General features: G+C 40.1%; 1 protein-coding gene across 2 annotated transcripts in view; it reads right to left on the bottom strand.

The window, feature by feature from the left end:
- The window catches only part of frem2b (FRAS1 related extracellular matrix 2b), a 48,760-nt gene extending 31,654 nt beyond the window's left edge, over nt 1–17,106 (bottom strand). For both annotated transcript variants that reach the window (XM_004560589.3, XM_004560590.3), the window contains exons 1-2: nt 11,941–17,106; nt 10,751–10,840 (exon numbers count right to left, since the gene is read on the bottom strand). In XM_004560589.3, coding sequence (XP_004560646.3) covers nt 10,751–10,840; nt 11,941–16,951 — 5,101 coding nt within the window. In that variant the 5' untranslated portion in view covers nt 16,952–17,106. The remainder of the gene's footprint in view (nt 1–10,750; nt 10,841–11,940) is intronic.
- Nucleotides 17,107–26,154: the final 9,048 nt, after the last annotated feature.

Below are 26,154 nucleotides of genomic sequence, written 5' to 3'. Positions count from 1 at the left end.
GTGACTGTAGGGAAAGGTCACCCATTCCCTGGGAATCTTCTTCACACTCCAGTGTCTTCACACACTGCCACAAATGATGTCATTTGTGGGTGCAGATATCACAAAGACACATGAGAATAACTGGTAAGAATACATTTTTGGAATAAAAACATCCGTCGTAAAACGTCTACTGTATTTCCAGTTTCAAAGTCACAAATCTGCCTGTATAAATTCAGATCATTTATACATTTATATGTTGGCAGTTATGTTGACAATTAATTAAAATCTAACATCCATCTTACAAATTAAATGTTAGCAAATTATCGCCATCATTTAAAGGTTTATTATTCTCAAATATGTAAGTTCATAAATTATTTATGAAAACATTTAAAGAGTTATCAAGTTCAGAGTATAGACTTGCATGGGCAGCTCCAATTTCCAGTTATCCTGACAATAGACAAATGTACCATTTCTAAAATTTACAAACCACTGACATCTCATACTGCAAATGAAAACATTCAGGCTTTTTATATCAATCCTATTAGCCTTGGGAGGAAATATTAGTTCAATTAGAATATTTCCAGAAATCTTAAGAAGCAGCATGAAGCCACCTCTGCAGTGCATGTCTGCACTTTGTGATTTTACAACATGGGGCACTGTGCCAAGCACTCAAGGTGAGGACTTATTTCTATAGTTTTAGAGGTACTTTTTGTGTTTAGGCATGTTGACAGGATAGTAAAACAGACAGGAAAGTGAGGACACCCAGGCCGCTGCAGTAGTCTTTCAGCATATGGGTGAGCTATACCAGTGCCCAGGACCTCTATCATGGCTTTACGGCTAATACTTTCTACATTTTTCTTATATTTGATGAAAATACAGTGCGTAACAAAATCACGATCGACATAGATTTCAAGTTATAAATTTCAATATATAAAGATTTAACAAATGTTTAGAAATTTAACCATGAAAGTTAATACACAGGGAATTTAAAGTGCATCACATTTCTGAAGGATATCTCTTTCCAAAAGAGGTATCAAAGCCTCTTCTGAGGGCTTTGTATATTTTGATTGTATAGGTGAGCTCAGACAAAGTATTCATTGATTGCCCTTGAATAGCATTCCAGCCTGTCGAAGAGGACGTGGCCTCGAGTGTCTTAATTAACAGTCAGCCACACGGTTTACGGAGCATAAGCCTGAACTCTCAATAGCAAGGGAAGTTACAACAAAAGGCTGAATTAGCAACTACAGGGCTTTTTTTCAACATTCACAAGTAAAGGTCACAGTGGATTTCAAATCAGGAGTTCTTTGCTCATTACCAGTCAATTATGTACAGTATGAACACCGTGGCGCATAAGCTGCTGAGGTAGATGTGCAAATCTTCTGTGACCTGCTGAAAAAGCTGCGTGAAGTGAAGCTGGTGCCAAAAATTGTTTTAGCAAGCCTTTGAGTTCCATTTACATGGAGTTATTTTTTTTTAAAAAAACACCTTTCCAAATAGCATGCTGTAAAGAATACAAGAATAACATGCCTTTTGAGCTTATCTTAGCCTCAACCTCAGGCAGAAGAAAATGTGTCTGCCTGAGCTTACATTGTTACAGGTGCATATGCAAAATGTATCCCAACTCTCAAATACTGCTGGCGACTGAACAGAAGAACAAAGGTAGCAAAATAACAAGGAGGTACAAGGCTAAGTGCGAATATGGGAGGGAAAACAAAGAAACATAAGGATGCAGGAAGACAGGAGTTGACAAAGAGAGGGGGGGGGGCGTGCTTTTTCTTGACCCTTGAATGCTCAGTGTTTGCTCTCTTGTCAGACCGAATAATGGTGGACTGTTTGCTGAAAGCAGCAGTGTGAGACCACAGAATAAAAAACCCCATCCCAGTCCCCCAGACTCATGCGCTCCATACTAATAAAGCCGGGCATTTCTCGAGTCTGTTGGGCCGGCCTCCATTGGCTTCGGCTATAACAACATGTTTCAGCTGCATTTCACAGTTGTTACTTGCAAATCCTCACATGTAGTAAAGCGTTTGCCTTGGAGCGAAATGCTCCCTAAAAAGCTGAAATGGTAATTCCTAAAGAAGTGTTAAATAACTGTTGGCCCTTTGTTTATGATGGATGAAAAGAAGCCATTGAGTAGAACTGTGCAAACCTGCATTTTAAAGATAAGCATGCTGTTCTGCATTCATGAAAAGAGCGAAGAAAATGTCTAAGGACTTAGTGTTGTTATTGTCTTCTCCTTTTAATATTGGACTGAAGATTAGTCTGTGCAGCAGAACAAGCCCTGGGTTAAAAAATATTTGCTGGCATGTTAAAAGAAGAGTACTTCTAAGGATGCCTGCAACATTTAATATAGGCAATCAAATGGATTTTTCTTTTTTTTTCTGGCCTTTGAATCATTGTCAAAATAGCTTCTGGAAGTCTTTGTTGGCGAAAGTGAACCTTATGATATGAAAACCGACTTCTGGTACAAAGTCAGATACACTCTTGTCGTTGCATGGATGAGTTCTGTGCTGCAAGACCTCTATTCGGAGTATACCACATTGCATAATACTATCATTTAAATTTATTCTCTTCTGAGACCACTGTGTTGTGTGCTACCACATAAAAGCACACAGTGTTGTAGGGAGCACAATTACCTGGCATCCCGTGGAATGGAATAAAGTAATGCGATGTAATGAATCTGAATATTTCTCAGACTGAAAACTATTAGACATGAAGGACAAGAGATGAATGTTGGAGTTACAAGAGAGCAGAAATGTCATTCTTACCTTCAGATTGCTTTGTTAAATTTCACACTGAATATTCTTTAAAACATTATCACCTCTTTTTAAAGTTGAAATGAAATCTGCACCTGATGTTTCGAAGCTTTAATCGCACCATATTTTCTGCTCATACATATGACTTATTAACCACTGATCACGTTTGAAGTAATGTTTGGTGGCGAGGATAGTGGCTTTAGCCAGTCGCCTGAAAAAATAAGCAGTAAAATGCAACCTCTTTACCAGACTGCTCAGTTGTCTCAACTTGCTTCCTTTGGCCTTTATTTCTGTCTCTTGTCCCATTTTCTTGCTAATATGTAACTCTTCACTTCACTCCAAGCTCATGTGCTGGAAAACCAAGATAAGCCCATGCATGGTCTAGTTAATTTCTGGCAGCAAGACATTCCTGAGTTTTCTTAATGGGGGGAAGGGTTCATCTGAGTGCTGGACATTTCCACGGCTGTCTTTGAATTATTTTTGTGCTTCTCAAACTGATATAAGCCAAAACAAATTTTAGAAAATGCAATGTAAGACAAATAACTAAGAATTGATTCACATATCAAATGCAACTTTTGGTGGGACATATTACTTGACCAGTAGTGGAAAAATACTGATATGCACTGCCTTCAGCTCTGTAAAAAAATATAAGAGAATAGATGAAGTGAGCGACGGGAATGTTGTCTGAATTAAATAACCATAGTTTGAGGCTGTCATACATTCCTTGAAATGGAGAGAAGCTTGATACTTACTGACTACATAACATTTCTTCACGGCTAATCAAATCTATAGCAAACTCTAAATCATTTATATTCATATGTAGATCCAGCTGAATTCATGCAGAGTTTACCTACTACATTTGCGCTCTCACACCTTGTCAACACAGGCAGTGTTTAGAGAGTGAAGTGCACATCAGCACATTCATGCCGTCGCTACAGGCGACAGGAAGCAGCTTGACGCCTTGCCCTCACCAATACAGGGACCAACAAAGCACTTCAATCTTTCATCTCCTATGACTACCCCCCCACCTCCCAATCCATTTCTCCACACGATGACTCCTCATATCCTGAGTATCAGGCTACACTTATAGAAAGGAGGTGATGGTGAGTGGGAGCTTGATCAGAATTCCCAAAGGGTTTCATCAGCACCTTTCATGAGACGAGAGCCCAGAGACACACTCCTACCATGTGCGAAAATAAAAACCTTCTCAAGTGAATCTGTGTCTAAATGCGTATCATCTTCAGTTCCTCTCTACTGTATATATTTCCCTTGCATATTTATATACTAAACTTATTCTTATTCTTATTCTTTCGGGTGATCTGCCTCCTCCTCACCCTGTCCCTAATATCCTCTTCTGTCACACCAACGCTCTGCACGTCCTCCTTCTACTACATCCTTGAATCTTCTCTGTGGTCTTCCACTTTGCCTCCTGCCTGGTGGTTCCATATTCAACATATTGTGTCCAATATATCCACTATCACTCCCTTGCACCTGTGCAAACTATCTCAGCCTTGCCTCTCTAACTTTGTTTTCAAACCACTCGACCTGAGCTGTCCCTCTGATGCACTCATTTCCAAAGCTTGGCCTCCTGTCTTTTCATTAGTGCCACTGTCTCTAAACCAAACATCTACCATCAGACCATCCTTTTCACTGTTGCTTCTATCCATCACAAATCACAGCTGACACTCATCTCCAGTCACTCCACCATGTCAATACGCTCTTCTTCACCTCCCGTGTACATGGTCTGATTTGGATAGCTGACCTCACCTATTTAAACTCATCCACTTTTATTATTTCTACTCCTTGTAGGGTCACTGTTACATCCGTCTCTCTCTCTCTCATTCACACATATGTATTCTGTCTTGCATGTACTACTTTTCATTCCTCTTCTCTCCAGAACATACCTCCACCTCTGCAGGCTCAGTTCCACCGTGCCACTACTCTCGCTACAAATTACAATCTCATCTGCAAACAATATAGTCCAAAGAGACTCCTGCCTGACTTCATCTATTAATCTGTCTATCACCAGTGCAACCGATCCGTGATGTATTCGCACCCCTAACTTGAACCCCTCTGTCCCTCCTCAATAATATGCTGATGATATCACAATGAAAGAAGCTGGTGTTGTTTCTGCTCTACATCACAGCACTCTAATCAAAAGAGACAACAGCTTGAAATCAAAGACAAAGCCGTTATCAATTAAACTGTAGCTGATGCCAAGCATCTTGATGAAACATTTTAGCAGCGCCAGCCTCATCTCTGATTATGAAATCAGACAGCTGGCCCAGTGATGGAAAGACGGTCAATGCTTTGTGTACGCGAATGTGAATGTGCATGAAAAATGTGTACAAAGGAGGTGCAGCGTGCAAAGGGCTCCAATCATGAAACCCAAGTATAGCTGGAGAGAGTTGTGACACACTACAGCCTCGGCCCAGCTGTCAGTGGCTTATCATGCGGCAGGGCGGAGAGGAGCAGCTCTGGTCCACTGCTGGGATTCAGGGGCCAGAAACACATTATCCAGAGTGATTTTTCAAAAGTGAACAAAAGCTCTACTCCTGTGAAAAGAGAGTTGTTACAGCAGCAACTGTAGCATCACAAACACTCAGATTCCCTGCTGTTTGTCAAAACAGTCCCATCGGGCGATTTCATGAGGCCAAAAATCACACAGGACTCATCGCAGAGCATGAAAAGAAAGTGATATTTTATATTGTGACATAATAACGCAAAATAAATTCCTGAATAGTTTAATTTGACCTAAAGTTTATTTCCTTTTTGTTCTGCCCCTGTTATATTTATTTTAAGTATGACTCAATTTGTCTGGGGCCGTCCTAAAACCCGATGACACAAACTTTAACCCTTTTTTTCCACATAATGGGGATTTTCACCAGAGGAATCTCAGTTCTGCTAGACTGATAACCTAAGGCAGCAATGACGACACACATCATCATTCGGAGAACAAGCCTGGGCCTGAGGTTTCTATACTTTTGGGAATTTGCCTTTGCTTTGTTAACCTTGGCAACATACACTTTGGCAGCACATAAAGACAGAGAGAGCAAAATCATCAAACAGGGTTTCCCTTCTGTTTTCTAATGGGAAAATTAAAGCAGATCAGAATAAATCAGTAAGTTCCCTAGATGTTTAAGCAACAAATCACCCACATTCTTTGCTGTAATCAGCACAAACACCACAATGAAAAATAAATGTGACATTGTCATGGCTGCTCCAAATCATTATCTCTCATTAATGGATTTGGTGTTCTCTTTTTCTGATGCATTTGAGGCAGCAGAATATGCCTTTTGGACTAAATATAGATTGTAAATACGGAGCTGTAATCTGCACTCAGGAGCAAAATGAACAGCAATAAAAAAAAGGAGGCACAGCACTAACAGACGGCCTGAAAGTGATCCAACAGACTTGGGCAAAGAAATCTGAACAAAAAAAAAAAAAGAGAATTCATTGGCTTATTCAGTGCCTAAATCATTTCAGAACAATGAAACCTCTTGAAACATATTTAGGCGTTCCTGCCTCGGAGAATTCTACTATCATCTTTTCATCATCAATAAAAGCATTTTAATCTTTTTTTTTAAAAGTATTTCGCTGGCTCAAGACTGCTAGATAACAGCGAATGTTTGATCCCCTCACAGATGAGCACAGGTTTTTCATCTGTTTGGTTAGTCGCAGCAGCTCTTTGCGGATATGCTTTCATTTAAGTCGTCTCTACGCTTCACACACACATTAAAGGAAAGCAAACTTGCACATACACCTCGTTATGCTGTGCTGAATAGAGAAGGCTGCTGCTGGGTGGTAAACATTGCAAATATAACTGCAATGCAGACTAGTGAGAAAATTATAACACAAAGTTAGCTGCTGACGACATAAGGGACCGGTAAGAGACGCAAATCACTCTCCAACTAAAATGATTAGTCTAAATCCATTCTGTAATTCAGTTTTTCAGCCCCAAAGTGCAGCAGCTGTGCCTCAGGAACAGCTCTGTAATCAAAGCCCAGATGTTTTATCACTAAATGCTTTTTCCATAACAATAAAACGACTTCACCTATTTTATTGTCTGCAGCACAGCTGGACTGTGAAGAAAACCGAACACCCTGAAACCCCTTTAAACTATCACTACAACGAGACCAGCTATGTAATTTGCTGAAGCTTAAAGCATACTTTATGAATATGATTCATACCAGTGGTCCCAAGGACAGAGGAATGTTATACCCCACAAGAAAGTATAGAAGAGACAGTTTCATTAATAGCAGGCTAGAAACGCTGCAAAACTGCAGAGTCATCTCCTGTGCGGTGATGGGGATATTATAGCATATAGCTATACTAACCTCACAACTGCATGTGAGTGCATGTTCTACACTTACTTTTGTTGTACTCTAGCACGCAATGGGGAGTAAGGTAATCCCCCCCCCCAAGCCTGGAATTAGGAGGGGAGACAAAGAAGATGGAGTATGCACCCATTGTCACAAGAGATTACACACCAATAACATGGAAGTTATGTTGACAACATACATATCAGATGTTACTGCAGGTGAAAAATGGTTTGGAGGATTTATTAGGTCGAGGTATGCACGGTGACCTGAACTTATCTTGTTACACGAAGAAGAAATAACAAACAAAACACGCTTGTAGAGGTGGGCTCTGCAGACATGCACCCTATTGTCTCTTTCCATGTGAGAAAATATGTTCCAGACAGAAAGTGATTCTATTTTTCTTTTCACTGCTGACCCATTTCACTAGAAATTATTGACTTACATACTCTATGCTTCTTACAGCGAACGAGTCTCATTAGTCAAATGAGGAAAACATGGACATTTTGTGCATGCCTGCAGAGTTTGACCTTAAAAATACGTTTCTTTTCCCAAACTATTAATGATCTTTTGCTGCCTTTTTGTAGCTCACTTAAATAAAAATAAAAAATAAAAATGCACTGAGCGCCTGGAATAAAAAACAAAGAGTACTACATTGTGTCTGTCATTAAGAACATTTGTGAGGTTGACTGACTGGCTGGAAGCAGACAGGGAATCAGCTCCATAAACAACTGCCTGGGAATGCGAGGGCTCGTGTGTGCTCAGGTAAGCTCACCTGAATGCAACTGAATCCCTAGGAGACAAGGGGAGAGCTGGAGTCCATCAAAACACAACAATTAACTGAGTTAGAATAACAAGGGCAGCACACATACAGGCACACAGATACAACCCCCCCTCCGAAAAAAATCGACATTCCATTTGGGCAACAGTTTCTTCAAAACAGCAGACATCTCTACAAGTTAAAATGTGTGAATTTAGTCATTTGGAATGATTAATTTAAAGCTCTGACAAGGATGACAAAAAATTATACACAAGCATCACTGGTAACATTCATCCTGTGGTCTCCTTTTTGGCAAAAACACCTTAAATGCAGCTTTAAAAGCCAGCAGTATCAACTTTAAGATGCTAAAGAAATTCAAGAGGAAAATAAATCAGATTAAAAAAAAATGCACAAATCATTTGTAGACCACTGCACATAAAATGCAGCATAATTTGGAAGTAAATTCAATATTATTCTGTTTTTTATACACTAACAGGATTAAAAGTTGTACTTTGTAAGAAACTCTATTCACTAATTAAAAATGCTAAGCACTTTGGGATGTGGCCCAGTTGTTTTTACTTGTAGTAAAAAGCCCATCTCCTCTCTTTATGTGGCCGAGTTAATCAAGTGAAACCGCCTAAATTGCACAAACATAATTAATCAAGGTAAACAAAATATCTGCCTGCTTAAAGCACAGGTCATTACTTTAGTCGATACTCTAATACAACTGTGCTACACAATGGATGAGAGCGAGTCAGGTCTAGCACAGTTTCACATTTGGGCTCTGAACTCACCATTTACAATTAGAAACATGTAGAAGTCAGAAAATACATTCTTGCAAAGAGGAACTGACGCTCTGGCAGCTCAGATTAAAATCCAACACTGTACCCTGGTTAACAAGACAACCCATCTATTAGGAAAACTATGATGTCAGCTTCTACAATTAAAGCAAGCTTGTGGTTAGAAGTGAGACTGCCATAAGTATTTAGATGGAGCACAATGAATGGCTTTGCACTTTCCATTCATCCTCCTTTGTGAGAATACATGCCGGGAGTAAATTAGCGTACTGCCCTGTAATAAGTGCAGACAGTCACTTTATGTTTGGACTGACAATGGAACCAGAAGAAATCCTATAGGCCTTTGTGTGGTGTACTAAAACCCAATACATGACCTCACCTGGAAGAGGGAAAAACAGTAAATAAATAAATCCAATAGCTTTGCACATGTGCTGTTTAAACAATGACCAGCACGCTTAAGCACACAAATTATGGTAATCAGAAGTCAGCAGCAGGCGCATACTCGAAAATGTGACTACATTCACAGTTCGTCACAACTATTGGCATAAACCCGTGGAATCTCACTGAACAGCTGCAACATGAAAAGCAACTTTTCACACTCATAGCATTGCCAAGTGCATTTGGTAAATTTCCCAATGAACTTGAAGCGAGAAAGAGAATGTTTTCCACTGCTGAACATGACATAGTGCAGCTGTGTGCCAGTGTACGGCATTCAGCTCCTCCACAACACGGCTGTTCAAAGAGCTGCAGGCTCTGTCTAGGGATTTAGGGCAGCCACCAGCCCAGCTTAAATCTTATTAAAAAAAAAAATCTTCACTGATTGCCTCAAAAACTGCACTGCAGTACGTGGTGAGTCCTTATGGATCAGCCATCCAATGAGATCATTCATCAATTTGTTAAGCTCTTTAGGTGCCACTATAAAGTACAATTTTCATATCAAAGAATGACATTTTAGAGAGGTGCACTGTATCTGATAGTTGCCATTTTATGCTTTGTTTTGTTTGAGGACATAACTATGATTGAGGACGGAATAAGACAAAAGCTGTTTTGAAGTCTCGCAGTGAGCGCTGAAAGGAGTGAATCTAATTGCCAGTCTGGAAGATAAACTACCAGTGTGGGGATATGTGTGTCATCAAGCATCAAGCAAGGTACACAGAGAAAGAAAGTGACAAAGAGGAAGAGAGGCCCACAGAGATCCATTAAAACAAAACAAAAAAAGAAAGCCCAAGTGAGACAATAATAAGGGACTGAGCCCTCACTCAGCAACAAAAAAATCTGCATGGGCTCAACTGCTGATATTCAGTACCAGCTCCTGCATTTGAGTCATCTCTTATTAGCGCCCCATCCACCTGTTGAGATTGATTTTAACCTGTCAAATATCAAACCGAAGGCACGGAAAATGAGAAATGAGAATGGGAGCTCGCCGAGGTGCTTGTGGGAAAAGAGGGCCCCTATTAGAGCCGTCCTTTGTGCTCACTCATCACAGCTGAAGGATAGCAGAAAGGACACACTGTCAGGCACACTGCTTCTGCTAATCGGCAACACCGGCATGATTGCCTCAAACCATTCACAGAGCCTGCGTCTGATTACATATCTACAGCTCTACTAATTAGTAACTGGCTAAATCAATCATTACTTTCTAAAAAATAATGAGCGACTACATTAGGTGCTAAAAGACTGACCTACCTATGGCATCATTTGCAGTAGGACAAACTAATGAATATACTAATAAATATTTGAATAAAATTTTAATAGGCGTAAAAGATCTAATATTCCTTTTTTCTCCGAAATGCTGGTGGAATGAAATTCACCAGAGCATAAACAAAAGCTACCCAGAAACAGTACATCTTTCCTTCTATTTCACTGCATGCCTGTTATCTCACTTACTTAAGCTGAAATAATGGAAATCTCTGCAATCTTTGCAGATGCCTTTTGATTTGTAATTCTGCCTAATTAGGCACATTGTTGAGTGGATTCAAGCCTTACCCTTCTTAGAGAAATCTGAATTTATTAAACAGCAACAGCGTGACAAATTCACTGTAACATCCTCAAAAGTGAGCGTGTCACAGACTCATTTCAAATTTAATAGCTATCACTCAATATAACTCCAAGAGTGGATGTTTAAATTGAGGAACTTACCGCTGTCCTCAATGGAGAAATGAAAGATGTCGTTTGTCGCGTTGTCCCCATCCCTCAGAATATAGCATATGCTCATGTCGTCAATTTCAGCTGAAAAAGAGCACATTTACATAAGTACAAGAAAAATCCTGCTCACAAAATTTTGCATCAGCTATTTGGCAAAAACAACTAACAAAATATGTTCAGTTTGTTCCTATCTACTTGTCAGTGTCTTTGTGCCTGTGTGCCTAAATGTGCACGCTGACAGCACCAGGGGAATCCGAGCAAAAAGAACTGCCTGAAAGGGCTGTAAACAAATAAGACTCTTGAATGATGCCGGACATTAAGACCAGCTTGACTCGTGGGATGCCATCACAGCAGTCTGTCTGCTTGCCATCTTGATAGCGTGGTGCTAGACAAGCTTCCTTATAGCACTAAAAACTGCAAAGTTTCCACTTGCTGCGTTCAATATTTTATGTCAGAATATCTCCCTTCAAAGGGACAGATGCATACAAATGTGTAGCCTAAACTTTCAAATGCCCAGGAGATAGTGTCTTTATTTACTGTCTGTTTACTCTTGTGAGAACTCTTGAAATATTGAACAGGCCTCTAGGGGAAAGCATCTCACAGTGGCTTAGTAAATAAAAGCAGGGAATACGTGGATATTGACTGTGGCTGCTATCCTGATATTTACCATTACCAAGACACCCCTCTGGTCTGTTTGAAATGTAACTTCTGTACTGCACCATGTTATTTACAAAGCCAGTGATTTGCTGGGAGCTAGAATACCGCATCTCTCTCCCTCTGACATGTTTGCATGTTCACATTATTTATCATCACGTCTGTAATTCTCTTGTCTACTGTTATATTCCTCTGGTAAAGCACAAACCACCCTAAGTTTCCTCCAAAGTGAAATGTTTTAGGCACTGTTTGAAAAATGCTCTCCTCCAGAGCGAACTAGTCAGCCTGAGGCACTAGCATACTTCTTTCTGTAAACAGGCGCTCTCTAGAGTGAAAACAAAAAGTTTATGATTTTTAAGACCATTGGAGTAAGGCCATTTAAAAGTCTAAGTAAAAGCAGGGTAAGATTAAATTCACATCAGACTGCTCCGAATATTTTGAAAAGTCTTCTACGTGAGTTTTACTGCAGGAGATTGCAAATCCATCAGAATGTCACAGGACTGAAAAGTTTTAAAGAGCAGCCTTCTTACCTTGCGTGAAGCTGTTGATAGTTGCATTTCCTCTGGCGTGGTTGATAAGGTAGCCATGTTTTGGGGCTACAGTAATCCTAAAGGTCACAGAGTCCTGAATGCTGTCTCTGTCCTCTGCTTTCAGGGTCTTACTAGTGATCACAAAGCCTAAGTGGCCTGTCTCCAAAACCCGCAGTGTTGGAGCACCTTTATTAACCAGAACCTGTGGTACACCATTATCCACGGAGAGGATGGTAATCTTCATCATTTGAGGTTTTCGGGTCTCAAATACAGTATCGGGAAAGACATAGAAGTCTGTGTGAGTGCCATCGGTGACAGTGAAGGAGAAACTGTCCTCTGTACTCTCTGTGCCATCGTGCCTGTAGCTGATCAAGTTCTCATTCAAGTCCTGCTTTGTGAATGAGGTGACAGGCCGGGTGTTGTTAAAGAGCAGGCGACCATGAACTGGAATCTGAGTGACTGTGAATTTCAAGAGACGGTCAACGGTGTCCCTGTCTTCAACTGTTAGCTCAAAAGGTGTGATGAGTTTGTTTTCTCCCTCTGTCACTGCCAGACTGTGTACCGTCAGTACAGGCTTTTTATTATCCACATCAGCGATGGAGATGCGGAAAGTGCGGAACACGGGATTATAGCCATCAGTCACTTCAAATTCAAAGCTATCCATTTTCACTTCGTCATCCGATGTGTGAATGTAGTAGATTTTGTTGCCAGCCAGCTGGAGCTGTGTAAAGGATGAGATGGGCATCCCAGGTGTGTCTGTGCACTCCAGGTGTCCTCTGACTGGTGCCCGGGTGATTGTGAAAACTAAGTGTTCATCTGGGCTGTTGAGGTCACTGGTACTGAGGAGGTCTGTTGTCAAAGTAACCCTGCCACCCTCTTTAAGAGATACACCTTTACTGACCACATCAGGGAAAACCATGTCTATGCTGCCGATTGTAACATAGAAGTATCTGTCAATCAAAGGGTTGATGCCATCAGTCACATCAAACTTGATGAGGTCTCGAATTCCCTCTTGTCCATTGTGGATGTACACAATCAGACCCTGATCCACCTCGCTTTGTGTAATATTCATTCCAACTGTGATATTTTGCAACGTCCCTGAAGGCGTCGCTCTTTGCAAATACCCTTGACTGGGTCCGTATCGAATTATATATGTTAGCGTGCTATCCTCAGAGTCCAGATCAGTAGCTTTTAAAACATCGCTGTTAATGACTTTCACATCACCTATCTCTATTTCAAGGCCATCATTGATTGCCATCCTTGGGGTTTCGTCGTCCACAGGGATAATCATAACAATGACTGTTTTCTCCACACTGAACTTTCCATCTGTAAGAACAATATCAAAGCTGTCCTCTGTGGTCTCTGAGTCATCATGCTCATACACGTAGCTGGAGGCCTCCCTGATCTGATCCAAGGTAAAGTTAGACACAGGGACGGTGCCAGTAGTGAGCTGATTGAGAATAAATCCATGCTTGGGGGGTTTGGTGATGATGAATGTCAGCTGATCAGAGGGGAGATCAGCATCAGCACCATTCAGAATGGGAGTGTCAATAACTATGTTCATGCCCTCCATAACCACAAACTCTCTCATGTAAATCTCTGGCTTTTCATCATTAGAGGGGATTATGGAGATGGGGAAAAAGTGCCTTTCAGAGAAATTGATGCCATCAGAGCATCTGAATGTAAACCTGTCTTCTACTGGCTCGACTCCTTTGTGAATGCTTTGAACATAATAAATGTGATTCTGTTTGATGTCCTTGATGGTGAAAGCACTAATAGCTGTTCCAGACCTGGATTTCTCTGAGCCTGGGGCTGGGGAAATATTTTCCACATACCCTGAAGTCGGCTGTACGATGATTGTACATAGAAGGTCATCGCTGGGGGTGTCGACATCATCTGCACTTATGTGGAGAATCTGAATGGCATGCTTCTCTCCCTCAACAACAGTGAACTGCGGCCCCACAAAGACCTCTGGAGCCTGGCTGTCCAGAGGAAGAATGGTGACATGCACTCTGACACCTGTGATCTTATTTCCTCCGACAGTCCACTCATCAGACATGTCTGTCAAAGTGAGATTGAAAAAGTCCTCCTTTGTGCTTGAGCCTATCTCCCCACTTGTGTGAGCATAGACCACAAAGCCATTAATAATATCAGCTTGGGTGAATGTGCCCGATGAAACACCTCTAACCAGGATTTCACCCAATGACGGCGGGTCTTCAACTATGAAGGTTAATCTGAGGTCATCTGTGTCCTCATCTCTTCCTTGAATGACATTACTTGTGATTTCTGTTGCTCCATTTTCCAGTACATCTATGTAGGAGCCAATTGTGCCAGCAGGAAGACTTATAGTTGGAGCCTCATCATCAATTGGCTTCACATTGATCTTTATAGTAATTGGGACTATGTGCACCCCATCGCTGACATCTATTTGTATGGAATCTACTGTTGATTCATCTCCATTATGAATGTATGAAATTAGGCCATTTGCAATATCCTCTAGACTGAAAGCATTTCCTTTGGTCATATCAATGAATGTAAACTGGACCTGACCATGCAGTGGTGGCTGAGTTAAGGTGAAGGTTATCTTTTTCTTTTCCGTGTCTGTGTCAGAGGTGTCCAGCTCAGCACTCGTAAGGATATGTCTGCCACGCTCAAGCACAGTAAATCCAGAGTTCTTTATTTGAGGCGGCTTGTTGTCCACAGGCTTTAAAAATATAGTGAAAACCCCTTCTACAGTATTCCCAGAAACATCCTCAACAGTGTATCTAAACTGCAAAACATGAGTGGTAATTCCAAGCTCAAGATCAGGTGGTTTGTAAGCTATTTTGTGGTGATTGATTTGAGCCTGAGTGAAAGTTGTGACTTCGGTGTTTGGATTTTCAGTCAATACCAAAGCTCCGAGTACAACAGGGCTGTTCTCATCTGTGTCTGTCGGTGGCTGCACGATTGTATATTTGAGATCACGATCGTCTGAATCGAGGTCAGTGTAACGGAGGAATTTCTTTCGGAAGTAAGTAAGCTGATACTCATGCACAGTCATTTGCAGCGTCGCCCCAGGGTACAGTTCAGGTGGAAGGTCGTCAACAGGGAGAATTTTGATGTCAAATGAGCTTTGACCTGATTGATTTGGTGGGTCATTGTCATCTTGAACCGTAAACACAAACTGATCCATGACTGTGCTGGTACTGTGAGGTCCAATGTGCTTGTAAAACAGTTTACCATCAGTAATATCCTGCTGCAGCCATTCAGTCACTACTTTCTCATACATTTCGTCCTCTGTATTAAACTTCCAGGTTGATGGGTCTTCTGGGGCCTCAGACTGACGCAGCATCACCTGTCCCAGTGTGGAAAAAGGAGGCTCGATTGTGAATTTAATTGTGGAATCTTCTGAGTCGATGTCTGCTGCACTGAGCATAAGCGAGGTGATAGGCATCATTTGGTTTTTGAATAAAACCAAACCAGTGTTGGCATTTATAATGGGAGGCTCGTCATCTGTCGGCACAACAGTAATAGGAAACAGAAACTCCACCTCATTTGTACCATCTGTCATTCTGAAAACAATATTATCACTGTACGTGTCACTGCCATCATGTTGATAAATTACTACACCAGCATCAAGGTCAGCTGGGGTGAAAAATTTCCTCCTGGAGCCAAGAACAGTCAATTCACCATGCCTCAGGCCATCAATAACAGTCATTTTGACTTTCTCTAAATTATCCTCATCACTGATTTCCAGATTCTGTGAACTGGACAGAGGCCTGGACTGACCCTCATACAGCAATTGTCCAGTATTCCTAGTAACCACAGGGGCCAGCGTGTTCATAGGCTTTACAACAATCATGAAAGCAAAAGGATCTGACACAGCTCCCTCTCCATCCACAACCTCAAACTCAATCTGGAAAATCCTCTCAGTGTCCGAATCCACAGCAGGGGGCTTGTAGGCAATTTTCAGCTCTTTGAGGTCTCCTTGGTAAAATGAGGTTATTGGCAAATTCCTATCATCAGTGCTTACTATGTAGCCTTCCTCAAAGGACAGGGGAGATGTAATATTGAAGATTAATTCATCAGGATTAGACTCGACATCCTCTGCAGCCAGCATATCCGTGGTTATTGCTGTCATTACAAACTGATCTACTTCCATCATCATCATGGCAACAAAGCTGGGTTTAGGAGGTATGTTGTCTTCACCCTCTTTGATTCTGACCAGAATCTGGAAAAATTCCTGCTTGAGCAAATTGCCTTCTTTATCATGTAATTCCACAACCATCGGAATGTAATCTCTGTTAGGTGACTTCAAAGCGAAAGTGTGCTGATAACGGGTGTTCATTTTAATAAACTCATCACAGTCCACCATTGTTCCGAGGCTCTCTTCATCCACAAGTTTTCCATACCTGGGCAGCACATTGCCACTGGAGAGGGAAGCTATTTTGCACTGATGAGCACTTCTATCATAGGTGAATTCTAAAATTTTCTTATCGATGGGATTACTTGTGCCGAGCAGTTTTTCAACAGTGAGCGGCATGTTTTTCGTCAGCACCTCCAGCTGTGTAAAAATAACCTCCACCTCCATCATAAAAGGTATTATAATTGTATCCGTTTGCGTGTCGTACCTGAGTTGTAACCTCACTCTATCCTTCGGGGGACTCCGAGAGCCAAAGTGAGAATACTTCACGTCATTGGGACCAAATTCACACGGAAACTTTTTCGGAGACAGGTGTCCAGGCCTTTGAGACAAAGGATCGTTGTCTAGGACTGTTATGCTGCATCTATCACCGGGCTGAACTTGGATAACCAAATCGTTGATGGGATCAATGAAGACTGATCTCCCGAAAGGCACGCGTATCCCATTATTGGCAACCAATATCGTGTCTTCTGACAGCTCAGCCCTCAAAGCGTATGATAATCCATAGCTGTCAAAAACCTGTGCAACCACATCACCTGTCAGAATCACTGCGAGCAGAATCAGAGCGGCGCCAGTCCCGTGCAGATGCGGGTGAATAATCCAAGCCATTTGTAGAGTGGAACTGCAGAGGAAACACCTTCAACTTTGTGCATGCAACCTTGTAAACCGCGTACCTCGGTTAAAGTTGCAAGAGTACAAAATCGGAGTTGGATAATATCACGCACCTGTGAGCACTGAGGTGCACCATTCTCTCACAGTAGCTGTGCACTGATAGCCCAAACTTCATACTCCTGCCTAGCTGGAGTAAGGAGAGCCACGCCCTCCACTCAGCCAATTGGTCGATATCTCTCCTCCGGAACGCGTTAGCCAGGTTTTAAATGGACGTGGTTTGTGTCATTCTGGGTGGAAAAAGAATGTCGCGTCGGATAAACGCTCAGTTTCATTTAGTAAAAGAATGTGGTGCTATTTATGTATTAGACGTGACTTTGCGTATGTCCCCAGCAGAACTTGCAATAAGATATGTGAGCAAGTTACTTCGTTTAAACACGCCAAAAGCAGACTAGCGGTCTTTATTAAATATACATTCAAATATAGTTGAATTACTCCAAAATATCCACATTAATAAGGGAATGAGAAGTCCAGCTGTATCAATGTGAGTGCAGAAGAGCTTTGTCTCCCTCTCCTGGGTTGCGCTGTAGTGAATATGCTCTGCACGTCTTCATTACCCTCCAAACTCACATTTTTTAATACTCACTGTGTTTGTTTGTTTTTAATCCATTTCGGAAAATTTGGTCTATGATTATATTAATATCTCGTGCAATTTGCAATTTGCAGGATTAACTGTCTTAATGTTTTCTGTTTTATTTAAGAAGTCACTGTTTTTGTCACTAGAGATTCAAATTATGCCTTGAAGGCAGTCCTCAACTCTTTTTTTTTTTTTAACCCTGCTCACAATCCACTCCTAATGGGATCAAAAGTTCTATTTATCCAAATCATGTGGGAACATTGTCCTGCTTCTTGCTAGGGCAATCTAATCGCAGAGGTCCTCCAGATGTCAGGTGCTTTCCCCAGCAGAGCACTTTCCTCTGACAAGCTGACAAGCCCGGTCATGAACCTCTCTCTGTACCACTTACCTGGAGAACCAGTGTTGATGAAAAGAACACCCACAAAGATACTGCACTACACAGCAGGGCAGGACAGAATGACTGAATTTTATTCCAAGTAGGGTTGATTTTGGTGCCATGAGCACTGCTGCACAGTCAGATAAGAATTACAAATCTGGTAGATTAAGAAATTTGTCTGGTAGAATCAGACATACGTCCAAAGGGGAGTGTATGGAAAAGAAAAAAAAAGAAAAATCTTGAACACGTGTGGTATTTTACTGTTCTCACATTCAATTAAAATGTCAGCAAGACAGATTTCTACAACACAGCCGTGGTATTCATTGAGCCCACCTGCAGGAATAGCTGCTCATCTGTGTATATAGTATGTATACAGATACCTAAGATTCCCTGTAAATAGGCAGCAACTCTAGAGCTTTACAGTGCCTGGAAAAATCTGACTTCATTTGCGTTCCCTCTCTTTTGATCCCCTTTAGATGATTTTTCATTCCATCCACAAGCTTGTGGACGCACACATTGTGTCTGCACTTACCAATAGTTATGCATTAATGACACACAAACCATCTTGCAGCTGGCATGTGTTGAAATCAGTACACAGTAGCTGCCATAACAAACATTGCACTTGAGTTGCACTGGACACTGTTGACAGGGTCCAATTATAAATCTAGCCCAGCAAACTGCAAGGCAAAGCTCCCAGTCCTTGACAGCTCCCAGTTACAAGAGAAAATGAAAAAGAAGATGAATAGGACTTTCTGACAGCAGCAATGGCAGAGAAGGTATTGGATCATATCCAAACCTTCAGGCTTATTTTGGGGAAGTTTGATGATATTCTGTCATATCACATTTATATCAAATTTATTGAAAATGACCAATCATTCTTAGTAGATAGAACTGTCAGTCCATGCAGCAACTGAAGACTGTAATCATGCTCCTGATGTGCAGAGGATTTATTGCTGGGTAGTAACACATGGCCCGGGACTGAGGTTTAAAAATTGCACTTCGGCTCAATTTCACATGCCACTTGTGTTTATCGAAGTAGGAGCTGATTTCAGGTTGCTCAAGTTTTCACGCTGCTGACAGCTGACAACAAAAGTTTCCAGGCTCTTTGTTCGGGAGTTCGACTACTCTTTGTTTGTCGCTGTTAACACTCAAACCTTGGTTTACTTTGTTTCGAGACAACTTTGGTGACAGCTAACTACACTTTTACCAGCCGTCCAAAGACAGTGTCTATGTAGAACAAAAAGATACATATATTTACACTAGGTGGATCATATATCCAAAAATGCCATGTTTTTGCTTGTTGTTTACTGAAAACCTAGCTTCCAGTTTCCTCTCAGCTGGATGCCCTCCCAACAGGCTAAATACTGGAAGACTTGTATTCCCTCCTGTCAGAAACAACACTGTTATTTTAACCATTTTCACAGAGATATACATCATGTAAGGTGCCTTGAGCTCTGAGAAGTGACATCAAGTCAACCTGATACTTGGATAATGAGGCGCTGCAGGATGGACCATCTGTGCCTTCAGCCTGAGCTCAAATCTGGAGCCAAACAGACTCTTCACATTGTTTTGTTATGTGTGTATTCTGTCATTATTAACATTAACCACTATGTCTGGCATTAACATCATTTGAGATTTATACCCTTTAAATGTGGGTGGAATGCAACTGTTAAAAAAGCAATATTGTAATTAATAGACCACACAATGCATTAATTAAATCGAAATTAATTAAGCCGCTTCCCTTTCTCCCTTGTGCTCTTGATAAACGTCTCTTTTGGCACTACTGTGTTTGCTTCAGAGTTCATAAGTGACTCTGTTCCAACAATTGCCTTGACTTATCAGGACTATTTTTGCTGGTGGTCATTCCCTAGAGACAATGCAACCCTGGACTCAGTGATCTCATTAGGGCTATTTTAGCTCATCATTTCTCTGTAACACTGAGTTGAACCTCTAAGCTGAAAAGATGCCAGCTTCTCTGCCCTTCCCTATAAAAGTAAATAGTATAACCCACAAAAGCACGATGCACAGCCTACCAGCAGCCAAATCCATCTTCTCTCATTTATTTTACTCTTGGGATACTAAAGAACAAAAAGGCAGCTGATCTAGTGAAGTGTAATCATATTCTTTATTTGCACTCCCAAATCCCCAGGTGTCTGTGAACCCATGAATTAAGACTATAAAATATGGCCCTAGCACACATACTGCTTGCAAAACAAGTCAAGTATATTTATGGCATTCTTTTAAATAAATAGCTACAATGCAAAGTACTTTGCAAAAATCCAGGGATAATCAACAGATAGAACCAATTTTATGAACTGAGACATAATTTTATGTGCATGTGGAGCTACCTTCGTGTGTATAAAATATAGGTTGGCCACATTATGTTGACTTCCACTTAAATCAGGAAAACTGCAGACTATAGCATTTTAGCCTTAGCAGGTTGGATACATGGGTGGAAAAGTGGTGCCAGTGTGACTGATGTATTTGTAGAAGAACGTCATTCTCCACCGATTTCAGAATGAAGTTTGTTGAGCAATAAAACAATTCAGAAAATTAAAGAATTATGAATGAGATCATCATTTATTAATTGTGTAATGAAAAAACAGACTTTAAATTTTCTTTTAGTCAATAGCAGTGTTTATATTTTGTCTTTTTTAAAATTATAGCTATTCGTGGATGTTGATTTTTAATGAAACATGGTATTTCAGGTGACTTCAGAAAAAAATTGCATAAAAGTTGAAATTTAAGTTGAAGATGTTTGCAAATGAGGCAAATCAAGAAAGAAAAATTGTACTTTTTATTAATGATCATAACCAGGTTTGTCTATGGGGCAGGAAAAAAAATCTAGTTCAGCAATGCAGTTGGTTCATTAACCAGTAATATGTCAAAAAATGTGCAAAAAATCATGCAAAGAACCTGGAATAAGGAATAAGGGATAGTGGCTGAAAAATATATGCATGAGAAAAATAAGAAATGGGAAAAGGAATGAATAAAACAATCAGATGAATCACGAAAAAAAACGGATATAGTATTGTTAGTGGTCATGTTAGGATAAGTGTAAATGACAATATGTATGCAGTGTGGTGTGGGGAATCCTTGGCCTATGGAAAAGTCTGATGGCATGTGGCCCAGTGGAAAACGTCTGGTCTGGAACATGTGAACCAACAGAGTAAAAGAAACAGAGCTTGGATTAATAATAAAATGTCTGATCTGAGTTCACAAGTCTCCAATCTACAATAAAACCATTTCCTCTATGTGCTGCTAATTGTTTGATGTAGTTGCCCTCTTGTAAGTAACCATTTTATAATGAGATTTTAATCAAGTGTGATGTGTAACTCTGTGTTACAAATCCTCCACAGTGCAACAATGCTAAAGCAATTGAGGGGCACCAGGTTACTGTCAAAACTGCCTTCATTATGGCTTGGCTCGATATAGTGCCAGTTAAGGACACAAGCACATTTACCCATTCATCTGTAACTGAAAACTGTGTGCAGTCTTTTATGTGTTATTAAAACTCAAAATTATGGGCTTCCTGTAGAGATGTGGTCGCCTACAGGTCAAAGGTTACATCAGTTAATCGGATTGCTGCCGGATACCCCACAGGCCTTCCTACTCTTGATGAGTTTTCAAGCTACGAGGCACTTAACATTTATGCCCACCGTGTGGGCTGAACTCGTTTATGCTGCACAAGAAGAAAGAGAAATGAGATTTCAGCTGGTGAGAGTCACTGCGTGACTTCTGCACATCATTTTGTCATGAGCGGAAAAAGTTGAGCAGAGTAATCGGTGTGGGAAATTACAAATTTTAGTTCATGATCTTCTGCACTGATTTTATTTTATTTTTTTAAGTGCCAGATCTTTTTTAAAGTGGACCAAACACTTCATTTTAGGCAGTCTTTTAAGGTTGTTAAACTTTTCAGTTTCCACTTTATGATGAGCTAAATGTGTTTTCCCTCTCGTCTCTGTTTGATCTAAGTTGGGGACTAAATCGGCGATACCATCAGGACGAAACAGAGAGCAATCACTAGATGCTCGTGAAAAAGCTGCATACACAGCACATGTGGAGATAATAACAATTTAACTCTGTCTGCATTCCAATGTTGTGATTGTTGTGATATGATCCAGATTAATCTATTTTAGAAACCGAACTAAGCACATTTTTGTTTTATTTACTCTGACATAATGACATTTACTGCCTTAGAGTGAGAGCACATATGTAGATGCCTATTGTTCCAATATGCTGGGGAATGTCTCAAATATTTCTAAGTCCCCCTGCCAAGCTGTAATTGACTTAATCTTTCCATTAGCCCCTAGTTGCCAAAGCCAGCTGTCATCTGTTAAAGTTAACTGCTGTAACAAGGTGCTTTTCATGCTTTCTGGTAGATGTGAAGACTCAAGGGGGATTTTTAACCCCCTGACCGCCGGCACAGCACACAAACACACATACTCATGCATACCTCCTCATGCGTACCTGTATGTTCCCTGCTGACAGCTCTTATAAGCAGCAGCACACAAACTGACAAATTCTTCATTTTTTTCAGGTTATGGGGCACCGCTGATCTCATTGAGCTTGTTAATACTCCTGTAGACAGAAATAAACAGAACCTATAACCTACACGCATCATCACTTCTCCACAGGTAGCAAACAGAGATAACAAGTCCCTGCAGCTTGCTAGGAGACAAAACCACATATGTAGAATGAGAGAAAGCAGAACTGTTTCTTATATTTCCTTAAATTATTTGAACATGCAAAATTAGCTTACAAAATATAAATTATTACAAAGTTGAATATATATATATGCGTGAATACATGTCTATTTACTTCACTGCCACTACCAGAAGATGGCAACATCACATTATACAGTAAAGCGTACAGTATTGCATCAGAAATATATTATTGTGTGACAGCATGATACAGTGTTAAGAAACACAGACAAAAAAGTCTTATTCTAGTGCAGAACTGATACAAAAATGTAGTTTATTTTTAAGTCTTGATGAATTAAAATTAAGCTGAACAAGGCAATTACAACTTACTATGTTTTACAGCACAATTTCATCCACGTGCATACAGTGAAAACGTACATGCATGGATCTTTCAATAATTAGATGGGAACCGTGCTACAATGAAATTTTCAGACGTGTTCGTTTTGGTTCAGCTTGTCAGTCACGCTATTTTCCATAGTTGTGTTTTCTCACTACTGAAAGACTGCCGGGCTTAATTAGTTCAAGATCTCAACAAATGACTTTGAACTTCTATTGCTAGCTTGACTATTGCATCAGTGTTCAATTTTAGAAGCAGGGTCAGAACCTGGCCAATACATACCACATCTAATTGACAGAAGCTGGACTGCAATGCCAAATGAGTTCTACACCCACAGGCACAGCAAATGCCCTGAGGTCCTGTTAAAAGTGAGCATATATAACGCACAATAATGGGAAACGGTGTATACTTTGTTTATTTCAGTTTTTCTTTTATTTAATCATTTATTTTTGTTCTTATTTAATTCAGTCATGACTTTTAAACAGACTGAGGAAACGTCCACCAAATAGTGACTGACTAATGTGAGGTAGAAGGAGGGCTTATATATGTCTGGTCTTCTGTACCAGGCAAAGTTCAGTCAGTTTATCAAGTAATGACTAAATAGAAGCAGGGTCAAAACCTGGTCATACAGTAGCTTTCTCATTAAAGCAACCAACAACAAAATCAACAACTGTAACCCTTAAAACAGATACAAAAAATCTATTGATATATTGTTAATACATTTGTCTTGAATGATGAAAGCACAATTTATCATAGTGGTACAATTTCACAGTGATACAGCAATGTGTGTATCAATATTCCTGACATACTTAATACAATCTCATAACTTTAGAAATATCTGCTGATGGCTGGTGCACCAGAAACCTGATCAAAAGTTTACTACTGAGACCTTTTTTTGTAAGTGCACGGCAGTTCTTGTTATTAATTATGTGCAGATTAAACACATAAATCCCAGGTGCTGGCACAGAAAATAAGAGTCATTGCATACTTGAGAAAAGTGAAAATAGTAATCAACAAGCCGAACTGGGTCGCAGGAGTCTGAGAGGAACAACAAACATCATTAACAAACGTTTGACCTAGAATTTCTAACTCTCATTGAACGTTCTCCTCTTAAGGAAGTTCCTTAAGTTAAGGAAGTCTTAAGGAAGCCTTTCTGTAATTCACTGGTTGGAAACTGTCTTAAAATGATCTTGTAAGTAAATTCAGTGCTTAACAATTTGACCACAAGTCAGTGAAAGGCTTACATCAGATTTACCCTAAATTGCAATTTTAGTAATTACCAAAATCATTTTTTATATTTCTGTTATGCTTAATCCATCAGTATCCACAAGCACTTTCATCAAAATGATTAAAGAGCTTGCTAATGATATTTTCAATGAATTTCAATGAACTTTCAAATTCACTGCTTTACAAAAACAAATACAAAACAGTAAAGCACATTAAGATTTTGTAAAAACTACCAAGTGAAACTTATTTACTTGCATTCCTGAACAAATAAATTAGTCAAATACATTTGGCAGATTTCTAAAATATTTGTGTTTTCTTGTTTTAATGACAAGTGGTCTAATACATTTGTTGGACACTGTATATACATATGAATAAAAATAAAAAACTGTAGTAGCCTGGTAGCCTGGTGGCGTAAAAAAAAGAAAGAAAGAAAGAAAGAAAGAAAGAAAGAAAGAAAGAAAGAAAGAAAGAAAGAAAGAAAGAAAGAAAGAAAAACATTATTTAAGAGGTCACTAGGATTTCTTAAGAGAAGGCAACATCCCTCTGCCCTCTAGTGGCAAATGCATTAAGTGACTTGGTGAGGGTTGTTTAACTCTAAATCACAATTTCTATCCAGTAAAATCCCACATAATTAAAGGGTGTGGCTTATAAATTTAAAAGAATGTACATCTGGGCACCAGGTGAGCAGGCGCCTATATGCCTAAGTGCAGCCCAGGTTTGAGTCTGTGACCTGCTGCATATCTTCCTCTGTTCTCTCGCCCCCTTTTCCTGTCTACTCATGTTTGACTATCAAATAAAAGCAAAATGTCCTAAAATAAATCTAAAAAGATGTGGGCCCATTTCACTTATGTGCTTGCAAACACTGCCAAGAAGAACATTCATAGGCTTCCGTTTTGTTTAGCGTTAGTGATAAAAGAAATTGGGATAATAGTTTCCAATACCAAGCTTTACATTTTTATGATGTTGATAGTTTTTTCTTTGAATATGGTATTGGGCTCATGTCTCTTAAACGTCTCTGATTATGAGCTTGCCCTCAAAACCAGGTGTCCAGGTCTGTGACTTTATCAAGCTTTTTGAAAAGCTCCCAGCTTAAAGCAGGATTGGACAGGACAGGCTGATATACAGAAAATGAAAGAAATTACTGTAGTAATCCCAGATCTGGTGGAGATCAGACCTCTCCACCAGAGAAGCCAATGCACTTAGCGAGCAGAAATATTAGGGGAACACGGTGACAATGTACTTATTTGGCAAATATGGTGCCTTGAAAATGCATTTCTTAGCTTCTGATTTCTTAGTTGTTTTTTTGCAATTTGTTCATCAAACAAATTTTGATATTAGATTAAGCCAACCAAGTAAATACAAAATGCTGTTTTTAAATAATTATGTCATTTATTAAGGGGGGGAGAAGCTATCTAAACCTGTCTGGCTCTTTGTAAAAAGGTGATTGCTGCCTTTGTTAAATGATGATTTGATTAACAACTTGGAAAGCTGAATTCAATCTCACAAGCCACACCCAGCACTGATTACTGCCAGACTTGTTGAATCAAGAAATCACTTAAATAGAACCCCTCTGAAGTGAAGCAGGATGAAAGAGCTCAAAAAGCAGCACATTACGCCACAATCGAAAGACACAGCTGAGAAACAAAGTAAGGGACATTTTTCAGTATAGCAAATGTGACAAAGCCATTTCTAAGACTTTGGGACTCCAGCAAAACATGGTTACCCCCCTTATCTACAAGACTTGGAACGGTGGTGAACCTTCCCAGGAATGGCTGGCCTACCAGAATTACTTCAAAAGAACACTGACAACCCATCCATGAAGTAGGAGTAGGAAATATGAGTAGGAAATCACAAGAACCCACTTGCCTCAGTTAAAGTCAATGTTCATGATTCAACAGTAAGAAAAAAAACCTGGAGAAAAAT

Source organism: Maylandia zebra, linkage group LG14 (assembly GCF_041146795.1).
Source record: "Maylandia zebra isolate NMK-2024a linkage group LG14, Mzebra_GT3a, whole genome shotgun sequence".
Classification (NCBI taxonomy): Eukaryota; Metazoa; Chordata; class Actinopteri; order Cichliformes; family Cichlidae; genus Maylandia; species Maylandia zebra.
This window is presented reverse-complemented; position numbering and strand designations above follow the sequence as displayed.